Genomic DNA, 11,476 nt, shown 5'->3' with positions numbered 1-11,476 from the left:
ACCAGATCCAATGAACAAAAAAGACAAAGGAGATTGAACGATGAATATACGTAAACTGAACTATGACATACATGTACTCGAACCAACGCTCAACAGATCTACATCTGAACTCCACCACCTCTCACTGCAGATCAACCTCAACTTCCAACTGCTTCATCAGCTGCCACGAGTAAGAGGAACGGACAACTCGCTTTTGACCCGCACGCGCGTGAGGCAAGGTCTCGGAACGAGGAAAGTCTATACTGAAACACAAGAATTCCACAGACAAGTGAGTGATACAGGGGCCTGAGCAGCGCATGTTGAAAGATGGTACAAGAGCTCATTTTTGGGTCCATATTAAAACACGGTCTCTTCAATCTTGACAAACGCAACAAAGCTAGCCGTCTAAAGCACAAACACTCCCCTCTTCGCCTCTCTTTGATCTAGAACATTTGGCGACTCACAAAGAAGAGATATTTAACCAATGACAAGGGTGCCCTCGTCGGGGAAGCTGTACTGGGGAACCTCGAGGTTCAAAGGGGCAGGACCCTTCCGGACACGGCCGGAGATATCATAGTGGGAACCGTGGCAGGGGCAGAACCAGCCGCCGTAGTCACCGGATTCACCAATGGGGACACAACCAAGGTGAGTGCAGACACCTTCACGATAGAAAAATTCGCTATCAGTAACCATCCAAAAGAATATAGCAGAAACAGATGGCATGACGACATACCAAGCATGACCAGCCACTCGGGCTTCTGGACACGGTCCTCATCGGGCTGAGGATCACGGAGAGTCTTCCAGTCATACTGCTGAGCCTCCTGAATTTCGTCCTGGGTACGGTGACGGATGAAAACGGGCTTTCCACGCCACTTGATGATGACCTGTGGATTGGTAGGTCAGTATAGGCGGAGTAGCGAAGTGTGCGTGATGCTTCGCGGATAAACGAGACACGTACGTTCTTGCCCTCGGGGATCGAAGCGAGACCGATCTCAACCTTGGCCTGAGCCAGGACGTCGGCAGAGGCGGACATGTTCACGAGGAAGTCTGATGGGAAAAATTGCATATCAGCAACCTGCTCCATGTGATACCAAACGACCCCAACCGCCGAATCTCCCGCAATTGTATTCCAAAGCGATATTCAATCCTTTCGTTCAATTCCATCTCTTGTGGTAAATTGCCTGATATCACCTACCCTGAACAGTAGCCTTGGCACCAACAGCAGATCCGAGACCGAGGGCTCCGGCCATGAAGTAGGAGAAAACCTGGTTCGAGCGGGGAGGCTTGTTGGAAGCGTATTTGCTGAAACTGGGGATCTTCAGGGTCGACTGGTACTCGTGGGAGCTGCCGAAAGGGCTATCGAAGGAGGAGGACTTGGAGGCCTCGGACAGTCCTCTCCGTTGTTGGCAGGAGGCGACAGCAGCGCGGGTGGTGGGCAGCTGCTGGCGGGCGCAAGCGCGCAGCAGAGTACTCGAGGCGGAGGAAAGCGACATGATGAGACTAGCAATCGCAATGAATTGCGGGGAGGTGGGTGGAGGGGAGGAGAGTTGAGGGGGAAGAGAGCAATTGAATAATAGGACGGGAGGAATTCGATGAGGTTGAACGGAGGCCCGGCATACGGGTCGAAAGAGCTTTCTACGACAAGCGATCGGAATCACGGGGCGCCTCATTGGCTGGGGCCCACGACAATTCCGGCCGCCAAACGTTCTTCTTGCAGTTGCCATCTTTAGGTCTACTTAGAATGCTATTCTTCCAGACTCTTATCTATTCTATAATAAAATTGGTCTTTTCAAGATGATTTTATCATAATGCTCATATGTTCTCGCTATGCTAACCTGAGGTATAAATGATTCACGCGTCAAAAAGCAACTGACCAACAGGATTTTGCCCTCGATCCGTATCCGTTCCGTGCATAACCAAACCCAAACATGCGATCCTCGATAATAATACCCAAACCCAAAGAAACAAACACGTCTACCGAGTAGCTCAGATTATACAAGGACTTGCGCCTGGTTCGGTCACTGGTCTACCATTTCGACGTCACGGTCGTTTTCTCCTGTTTGCGCCTCGACGGTGCGGTCAACCATCAACGTACTGAGAGACGGAGCTCGAGGGCTTATAGAAGGCTTATCAGCTTTCTGGTGACCACCCTCGCCGTTTTCTTTGATCATCGACGGTATTGTGCCGTTCAATGTGCGCTGTCCCTTCTCGAACGCGGCGTCTTTGCTGGCTTCTTTTGCTTTCTTCTCTTTGAATTGTTTATAGGTAGTTGTTTTGGGTATCACGTCGGCAAGAAACTCCAGATTATCGATTCGTGAAACGGCGGTAGCTGTGTCATATTCATCAGCGATCTGCTCGCTTCTCCAATGCTATGATTCGCGACGGACCTAGATCCTTGTATTGAATAACCTTACGCGGTTTTCGTTCAGATTTAACGACGTTATGCCCTTGTTGCGCGAGGTATTGGATGAACATTTCCTAAATAGATTGTAGGACAGAATTAGCGAATCTTGCTCGACACGAAGCTTAGAATCCAGAAAGCCAAAAGGGGAGACAAACTGTAGCTTTTGCGACTACGAACGTAGCATTGCCGGAGCATTGTACGATATCCTCATCGAGATGAATTATTTTCTTTATTCGTGTGACTGTGATATGTAAGCCCACTGGGTGAATTCGACAAAGCTCTGGTTTCACACGCACTAGGTAGAGCGCTCTGGCCGGTTATCTCATCTCTGGATGTTTGTGCTGTTGCTGGTGCTGGTGCGGGCTTGTCTTTCGGAGACATAGCGGACTCGACTCGGGGTTCGGTCGTATATTTCGGATGTTTCAAAGCTGGTCTCAGGTCAAGGATAATTGTACGTGTTGAAAAGTCTCGTTAAGCACTATTGTCCGGATCGGAGAGGAATATGGTGCGGTTTAGAAGGTCGAGAAATTACTGCTACACCGCGTGCGGGTAGAAATCAAGAGCGCGCAGCGTGTAGATGTTCTCCGCAAGTGGTGTAGGATATGCTTGCATGTGCTTGACTACAAGAACAGGGTCGAATCAAGCACGGCGACCCCTATATATTACTGCTGACCAGCCGACTCGCGGAAAAGGAAAGAAAATTCATTATCTTACAAGACTTTGTGCTACACCTCGATCGACAAAGGAAACCCATCGTCATCTAATCCTTATCTCCAATCTGAAAGCGGGAAGTTCCCTCACGTGGGCGGGCGGCATATCTGCCATGGAACATTGTCACTGCAATATAAACAGCTCGCCAGCATCACGTCCATGCCGACTATGCTCTTACCACAAAAGAGAACCGTGGTATGAGCTCGATGCCTGCCTCGTCGACCGCTCCGCGCTCACCCTCAGTCCTGTCTGAGCGTCGGAGTTGGAGATTCTCAGGCTTATCTGTCACCTCGCCTGTCGATCCTAGCCCACCCGACGACAATGGCCATCCGAACGCGATTACCGATGAGATCAGGGAAATAAAGCGATATGAGGATTTTACAACGATTGATTGGGTCCAAGATGCTATTCAGGAACAAGCGCGACGGAGGGCGAAGCGACGAGATGGGTCTGGGTTCTGGGATCAGGAAGGCACATTTGGTTGGAGGCGCAAAGTGAGCGAGTCGTATCACGCTGGGCAAGCTTGGCTCGTCATCACAATTGTCGGCGCCGCTATCGGACTGATCTCGGCTGTATTGAACATCATCACTGAGTGGCTGTCGGATATCAAGTTGGGTCATTGTACGACTGCGTTCTACCTCAATGAGCAGTTCTGCTGCTGGGGTGCTGAAGGAGGTATGCATATCGCTTATGTTCTAATCATGGTGGAGCTAACGTATCTCTTTACCAGGCTGTCCCGAATGGAAGCCATGGACTTCCTTCTGGCTTATCAACTACTTTGTATACTTCTTCTTCGCAGTATGTTGAACCTTACCTGTCCTTCCGGATCAATGGCTGAGAAAGTATAGACTTTGTTCGCATTTATCGCCGCCACTTTGGTTAAAGTATTCGCTCCTTACGCCGCAGGGTCCGGTATATCAGAAATTAAATGCATTATTGCCGGGTTCGTGATGAAAGGCTTCTTAGGTGGCTGGACACTATTGATCAAGTCCATCGCGCTTCCATTGGCCATTGCGTCTGGTCTTTCAGTGGGAAAAGAAGGTCCCAGCGTACACTTTGCCGTCTGTACAGGGAATGTCATCTCGCGCCTTTTTAGCAAGTATAAGCTGAACGCGTCGAAAACGAGAGAAGTCCTGACGGCAACGGCTGCTGCTGGTGTGGCAGTGGCATTTGGCAGTCCAATTGGTGGGGTGCTATTCTCTCTAGAGGTTGGTGATTTTGAAGCCCATGTGTCGGAGAGTTATGCTGATAAGCTGGCTGCAGGAAATGGCATCTTACTTTCCACTCAAGACTCTTTGGCGAAGTTATTTCTGCGCTTTGGTCGCAACTGGTGTGTTGGCGGTAGGGACGCCAGGTTCTGTTTCTGTCTGTTCGTCAACCGCTGATCCAGGCCACAGATGATGAATCCCTTCAGGACCGGACAACTCGTCATGTTTCAGGTGCAGTATGATCGCACGTGGCATTTTTTCGAACTAATATTTTTCGTACTTCTCGGGATATTCGGTGGCCTGTACGGCGCCTTTGTGATCAAGTGGAATCTGCGAGTCCAGGCGTTCAGGAAGAAATATCTTTCGCAATACCCCATCGTCGAATCTGTCGTCTTAGCGGGCTTGACCGCATTCATTTGCTATCCGAACATGTTCTTGAAGATCAACATGACCGAGATGATGGAGATTTTGTTCCGTGAATGCGAAGGAGGGCACGATTACCACGGACTTTGCGAGTAAGCCGTTTAGCTGACAACTAGGGAAGACAACTGCTAATGATTCTAGGTCCAAGAATCGATGGACTATGGTCGCATCCCTAGTGATTGCTACCATTTTACGAGTTCTTTTGGTCATCATATCTTACGGTTGTAAAGTCCCGGCCGGCATTTTCGTCCCGTCAATGGCCATTGGAGCGTCCTTTGGTCGCTTGGTAGGGATTCTTGTCCAGGCCTTGCACGAGGCTTTCCCGAATTCCTCCTTCTTTGCCTCTTGTAAACCAGATGTTCCATGTATCACTCCCGGGACATATGCGTTCCTGGGCGCTGGGGCCGCTCTGAGTGGGATTATGCACCTCACAATATCTGTGGTTGTTATCATGTTTGAACTTACCGGGGCCCTTACTTACATTCTACCCACCATGGTGAGTCAAATCACCTCTGGGTGCATTTATCAAAGAGACTAACATTGGTAGATCGTGGTGGGTGTCACCAAAGCTGTTAGTGATCGCTTTGGCAGTGGAGGAATTGCTGACCGAATGATCTGGTCCAACGGCTTCCCATTCCTAGACAATAAAGAAGAGCATGTCTTCAATGTGCCTGTCTCCCAGGCCATGACGCCTGATCCTGTCTCGCTTCCTGCAGCAGACTTCCCTGTGCGTGAAGCCGAGCATCTTCTGAATGACAACAAATTTCAAGGGTTCCCCATCGTTGAGGATCGTTCAAGTAAGGTCCTGGTCGGGTACATCGGCCGCACTGAACTCCGATACGCGATTGACCGGGCAAAGTCGGAGGGTATATTGGCTCCTAATGCTCGCTGTGTATTCACGAAAGAAGCGGCCGAAGCCGCAGTGGCGCGCAGGGCATCTGTCTCGAGAAATCAGTTGGTGCCTAATACCTTTGATGCAATTCAAACTAGTTTAGGGGCGCCTTTCGTGGATTTCAGCCGATACGTTGACCACACACCGCTAACAGTGCATCCCCGCCTGGCACTCGAGACTGTCATGGAGATCTTCAAGAAGATGGGACCGCGGGTGATCCTGGTTGAGCATCGTGGTCGGGTCACGGGACTTGTCACTGTCAAGGATTGCCTGAAATATCAGTTCAAGGTGGAGGCCGAGGAACAAGCTCTCGCATCAACCCATACTGCGGTGGACCTTCCACTTGGAGCCCATCTTAACGGGCGCCCGAGCGATAGACTAGAAGAAAATGTATGGCGCTTCCTGCAACGTGTGGGCTCGATGTTGCCACGGTGGCCACGCCTTAACCGCGACCACGGGCCAGTGGCTTTAGACAGCCGGGGGCCAAGCAGGGTCCTGAGGGGAACCGAGGAGGACGATGCCTTTGTGGAATTGACGGAGAGACATTGACATATATGATACCTTTCGATGTAATATATCACCTCAAATAGACTACAGGATCAGGCATCCTAAGGAATAGCTTCCTTGTACTTGGCACTCAAGGTCTATCCTACATGCAGACCTGTTTGCTTAGACGCACAAGGCTCAAGAATCCCTCATCCCGACCAAAATACACCCACCACCCATCATCCCAGCCCCCAACCACCACAGCCCACTCACCTTCTCCCGAAAGACAACCATACCCAGCAACGCCGTGATAAGAAAGTTTGCCGACGTGTTAGTGATGGACACTTTGGTCGTGGAGGGCGACGCGGTCAACGCTCTAGTAAAGAGCGCCCACATGATGATGTTACACAGGACATTGAGTCCCAGACAAACCTTTACAAAGTCAAACAAATCCTTTGAAACGCAGGGAGGGTAGGGGAGACATACACCTCGAACCAACAGTTCAAGAAACGTATTTTGATCCCCTGCGCCGAAGAGATGCGAGATACTCCTGGCGAACGCCGTGGTTTGCTCGTCGGTTGTTCTGACTCTGTTAGCGAATGATCTGCTTCAAAATGCGCGTTACCACTAGGAGGACTTGGAGACATACAGCTTGGCGAAAAGGCCGTTGAGGGCTGCGAATGCGCCGCTGGCTAACGCCAGGATGATCCAGCGGGATTGAACGGGTGGTTGTGTCATGACTCCGGCTTCTTATTCGTAATGGAAGAATTGGAGTTATCTCCAAGATGTGTCTTGATTGTATCCCAACTGATGTCCAGTTGCTTTTCCTGGTAGAAATGAGGAAAGTAGATATTGATGTTGACCCTGAATGCGTACACTCACGTGATAGGGGTGATTAACTGAACCTAGCCCGTAAGTATGGGATTAATGGGAGAGGTACATGATAAGACAGCAATATTTGGATTGTATCTGACATGATTTTAACCAGAAACAGGTCTAATGTGTCAGAAATCAAGCCTTAAGGCTACAGACGTACGGCTCTATGGAGGCTCGCCTTCCTGCTATCGGCTTCTACACTGAATCTCATGGCTCTTTTCAAGCGATTGACCTGCTTATGTGACCAGATACGCCTTGTCCGAGATATCCTGCTGCCACATGTGCATAGAGGGGAAGGAGATATCCAAGTGCTTGGATTTGGCAACCGTCTACAGGCCGAGTCTCGAGCTCTACAGATGTTTGAGGTTTATACAATGACGGATGAAAAGCCAGCAAGATCGGAGCATTCCGAGCACTCCGAGTGAAGAACAGACGGCAGGACGATCGAACTCCATGTGTCCCGGCTACATGCAGATTCCGTCAGCATACAGTCGTCGAGGCCCCTTTCATTCGTCCATCCTACTTTCTGATTCCGCGGATATGGCTGTTGGCCCGACGTTGGATTCTGGCTGACCGCCCTGTCGCATGCGTGATTACTCCAAGCGGGAAAATACCCGGCCCGGAGATGGCGGGGATTTTTGTATTTATCCATGGGTATACGGACTGACTCACCTAAGCAGAGTGCACTATATAGCGACCGCGGTTTCCGTCGTCAAGTTTTTGAAGACATATTCTTCCTGAACCATGGCAGACATGAACGCGGCCGAAAGGTTCGCCCTCATCAAGGAGAACCTTCAAGAAATTCTTAACCCAGATATCATTGAGGGCATTCTCGCGGAGGGGCGCAACCCAAAGATCTACTGGGGTACTACACAACTTTTTTTCATGTGACATCTGGGAAATTGCTGATATCTTCTTTTCCAACTGACAGGAACGAGTCCCACTGGCAAACCTCACTGCGGATACTTTGGTACGACGTCGTTGCAATGCAATCGAAAACCCATCGCTAACCCCGCATTTAGTGCCCGCCGTCAAAATCGCACAGTTTCTGGCTGCCGGTTGCGATGTGACGATCCTGATTGCTGATATCCATGGTTTCCTCGATAACCTCAAGGCGCCGATTGAGCTTGTTGAATACCGCGCGAAATACTATGAGTACACAATTAGAGCGATGCTCCAGGCTGTGGGCGTGTCGACGGAGAAGTTGCGCTTCGTCCTCGGCAGCTCTTACCAGAAGAGCCCCGAATACGTGATGGATGTGTACAAACTGTGCTCGCTGGTATCGGAGCACGACGCGAAGAAGGCTGGTGCTGAAGTCGTCAAGCAATCCAACAACAGCCCCCTCAGTGGCCTTCTCTACCCCATCCTTCAGGTGCTGGATGAGCAGCACCTCGATTGCGATGTTCAGTTTGGAGGTACGCTTTTTCGGCTATCACAATCTGCACAGGAACTAATTTGAGTAGGAGTTGACCAGCGCAAATTGTTCGCTGCATCCACCGAATGGCAGCCCAAGCTGGGTTACAGAAAGGTCAGCACAGCATTGTCGTATGGCTGATGATTATGCTTACATACTTCTAGCGCGCACATTTGCTGAACCCCATGGTCCCTGGTCTTACCGGTGGTAAGATGAGCTCGAGTGAAGAAGGTACTGTCAATTGTCTATACCATTACGAGCGGCTTACTGATTCCCCGTAGAGAGCAAGATTGATCTTCTCGAGGCCGCAGATACTGTCAGAAAGAAGATCCGCAAGGCCCAGGCTGCTCCCAAGGAAATTGAAAACAACGGTGTTCTCTCATTTGCAGAATTCGTCCTGCTTCCTGCTTCCGCCCTGAAGACTGGCCGTCCAGAGTTCCGCGTCAGCCGTGAGAGAGACGGCCTGGAGCCTCTCGTCTACCACGACATCAAGCAGATGCAGGAAGATTACAAAAACGACATTGTATGTACAGGAGCAATCTGCAGCGCAGGGGCTATCTGACCCGGTACTGACTTCTCTACAGTTGACACCGCAATTGCTCAAACCCGCTGTGGCGGAGGCTCTCGTTGAGCTTATGGCCCCTATCATCACAGCTTTTGAGGCCTCCAAAGAATGGCAGGAGATCACATTGAAAGCATACCCCCCTCCGGAAAAGAAGAAGAAGGAGAAGAAGCAAAAGGATAAAGGGAACCGCTACCCTGGGGCCAAGACAGCTGAGACAGCTGAGCTCCCGCTCCGGGAAACTGGAGTCCAAGAACCTACAGCGGATTAAATTCAATAGAGTTAGATACATGAATGACACGATGCACATTTCTACTGAACTACTCCTTTAATCCATGGACACCTCCTTTCGGGTTAGATCTGTACTCATTTTAGTGGTCACTGTAACCCTATATCATCGCTCACAGCAGGAATATACCCTCATAATCCGATGTACCTAAAGAACAATATTTGGGTTGACATTCCATGATGTTGAGCGATGCGCAAGGTTATCTTTCTTTTACACGCTGCCTCGGTGAATTGGAAGTGACAACGCCCAAATCCCGATGTCATTCTCAAACTGTATGCTTCGTGACGGGACTTAGAAGTGGTTGAAGTGAATGACATGAAAGGATTGATTAGTGATAATAGGAAGCTGATCCTACACCCTTTAGTCTAATTATTATTGACTGAAGCTGAAAGGATCTGTGCCTGGTATTGATTGATAAGTCGTAACAATAGGTTGTAATTCACTTAGCTTGATATCAACGGTCTATTGTAAGGTCTATGGCGAAAGTCGTTGAATCTGCCATTTGAACGACGAATCATCATCTGACTCCTTCACTCTCACATATCGGAAGCGATCATGCAATCGACTGCGTCGGCCTTGCCAAAACTCCACCGACTCGGGTACCAGTCGCACACCACCCCAGAACGGCGGAAGAGGGATCTTCTCTACCCCCGCAAACCGCGCCTCCATCTCCTGCACCCGCTGCTCAAGCAGAGCCCTCCCATCATCAATGTCCGTCTCGTCAATGTCGGCGGGGATCTCAGGACATCCAGACGTGGGCGTCGAGCCCTGAACGTGCGCCGCGGCCGCAACGCTCTTCCGCCGCCGGTCAACCAGTATCTCGGGCTCCGCCGACCACAGCACCTTACTCTGCCAGCTCGCCCACGCCCCGATCTGACTGCCTCGTTCGCGAGTATCCCAATACAACTCGCTCTCCTCGCGGCTGAGCGGCTCCACCATCCCCTCAATGCGAACTTGGCGCTCCAGCGCCGACCAGCAGAACGTCAACGCAGCCCACCGATTGCCCCCCTGCACGTCTTGGAGCAGACTCTCGTCCTCGCCGGGCCGCGGCATCGCACCGGGGAAATCACCGCCGCCCGCATTCACGCCAAACACCTGCCCGCCTTTGCCCTCCCGGCTGCCCCAGTTACTGTACACCACCCAGCCCCGCTCGTCCAGTTCCTTGAGGTAGACAACGCGCGCGCTGACCCGCCCAGAAGGCAGCGACGCCGTGGCCAACGTACATGTTTCCGGCGCCGAGGACGGCGACAGCCGCGGGTCGCGAAACCAGGTGTGGAATTGGTGGAGCGGGTTGGACGGGTGCATCTGGGAGACTGTTAGGGGCGGGTTGCTCACGAACTGGTGTGCGCGGGCCGGGTGGGCGACGATCTCGCGCTCGATCGTGGAGTCCGGGGTTGAGACATCTGAGCGAAGTTGCTCGGCGATGTGCTCGGGGACATTGGGGGCGGGTGACGAGGGGTCTTTGGTCTCGGTGGCTGTGACTTTGAGATCGGGCGTTGCTTCGATGTCGCCAGGTGCGACTGTGCGAGTGTTAGGAATAGATCTTTGCCTTTTTTTTGGAAGGGAAGAGGTCGGGAAACGTACAGATTAGCTTCTTCGGCCGTCGGGAGCTCATTGCGTGCTCGTCGGCTGTTAGATTCCCCGAACTCATCCTGCGAAAATACCACGTTTGGTCGGGGCTACAATGGCTCGTTGCCAGACGAATGCGACGGAGAGGGCACTGAGTGCGTAAGCATACGCGACCAGTAAGCATAGACTGTGTAGCTGCGTGAGCTTAGCGAAGGGTGATGACTCTGAAGATCAAAGGTGGGGGAGTTTGAGAGTCATCAGCAATCAATGCGGGAGTCGACATCGGAAATCCACGGCCGGAAACTATTGGCCCTTTGGAGTACTCAAATATGCAACAATACAAGGAGCGCTTTTTCCGAGTCGCCTGATCAATATTGACTGATCAATCAATCGCAATCGCATTATTGACCAGAGACTCTCCAAGTGCATACAGCCAGGAGGAATTCGTATCGTACATACGGTAGCTCCATGATGTCATTATCACCAGAACCGAAATCGGGCATTGCGAGGTGTCTACAATCTGTATGCTGCAAATTTGATCATATGGTACCTGAATTTTGACCTGATTGTGTTGTTGAACAGCAGGTAATCCTTAGGATTTAAGGAGTAGAGAGTGGTCTATAAGACAAAGGAAATATAGAAAAAGAAAAAGACCAACGTGGT

General features: G+C 50.9%; 5 protein-coding genes across 5 annotated transcripts; 2 read left to right on the top strand and 3 right to left on the bottom strand.

Moving 5' to 3' along the window:
• Nucleotides 1-456: 456 nt before the first annotated feature.
• On the bottom strand, nt 457-1,472 carry rip1 (ubiquinol--cytochrome-c reductase catalytic subunit RIP1; the record flags this gene model as incomplete). The annotated part of the gene is made up of 4 exons (XM_001259626.1): nt 457-638; nt 713-863; nt 938-1,026; nt 1,175-1,472. 4 exons carry the CDS (start codon nt 1,470-1,472, stop codon nt 457-459), a joined length of 720 nt encoding a protein of 239 aa, XP_001259627.1.
• A 525-nt stretch (nt 1,473-1,997) lies between these two features.
• On the bottom strand, nt 1,998-2,764 carry NFIA_076590 (histone-fold domain-containing protein; the record flags this gene model as incomplete). The annotated part of the gene is made up of 4 exons (XM_001259625.1): nt 1,998-2,308; nt 2,367-2,457; nt 2,539-2,624; nt 2,680-2,764. 4 exons carry the CDS (start codon nt 2,762-2,764, stop codon nt 1,998-2,000), a joined length of 573 nt encoding a protein of 190 aa, XP_001259626.1.
• A 536-nt stretch (nt 2,765-3,300) lies between these two features.
• On the top strand, nt 3,301-6,166 carry NFIA_076580 (chloride channel protein; the record flags this gene model as incomplete). Its single annotated transcript, XM_001259624.1, has 7 exons — nt 3,301-3,769; nt 3,825-3,892; nt 3,943-4,302; nt 4,358-4,435; nt 4,492-4,817; nt 4,867-5,221; nt 5,273-6,166. 7 exons carry the CDS (start codon nt 3,301-3,303, stop codon nt 6,164-6,166), a joined length of 2,550 nt encoding a protein of 849 aa, XP_001259625.1.
• A 1,557-nt stretch (nt 6,167-7,723) lies between these two features.
• NFIA_076570 (tyrosine--tRNA ligase TYS1) lies at nt 7,724-9,226 on the top strand (the record flags this gene model as incomplete). Its single annotated transcript, XM_001259623.1, has 7 exons — nt 7,724-7,844; nt 7,911-7,949; nt 8,002-8,394; nt 8,443-8,507; nt 8,558-8,624; nt 8,675-8,916; nt 8,978-9,226. 7 exons carry the CDS (start codon nt 7,724-7,726, stop codon nt 9,224-9,226), a joined length of 1,176 nt encoding a protein of 391 aa, XP_001259624.1.
• A 492-nt stretch (nt 9,227-9,718) lies between these two features.
• Nucleotides 9,719-11,316, bottom strand: NFIA_076560 (pyridoxamine-phosphate oxidase PDX3; the record flags this gene model as incomplete). The annotated part of the gene is made up of 3 exons (XM_001259622.1): nt 9,719-10,764; nt 10,829-10,896; nt 11,273-11,316. 3 exons carry the CDS (start codon nt 11,314-11,316, stop codon nt 9,719-9,721), a joined length of 1,158 nt encoding a protein of 385 aa, XP_001259623.1.
• Between the last annotated feature and the right edge of the window lie 160 nt (nt 11,317-11,476).

Source organism: Aspergillus fischeri, genomic scaffold (assembly GCF_000149645.3).
Source record: "Aspergillus fischeri NRRL 181 1099437636264 genomic scaffold, whole genome shotgun sequence".
NCBI classification, from domain to species: domain Eukaryota; kingdom Fungi; phylum Ascomycota; class Eurotiomycetes; order Eurotiales; family Aspergillaceae; genus Aspergillus; species Aspergillus fischeri.
The sequence above is the reverse complement of the archived record's forward strand: the minus strand, read 5'-3'. Positions and strand labels throughout refer to the sequence as shown.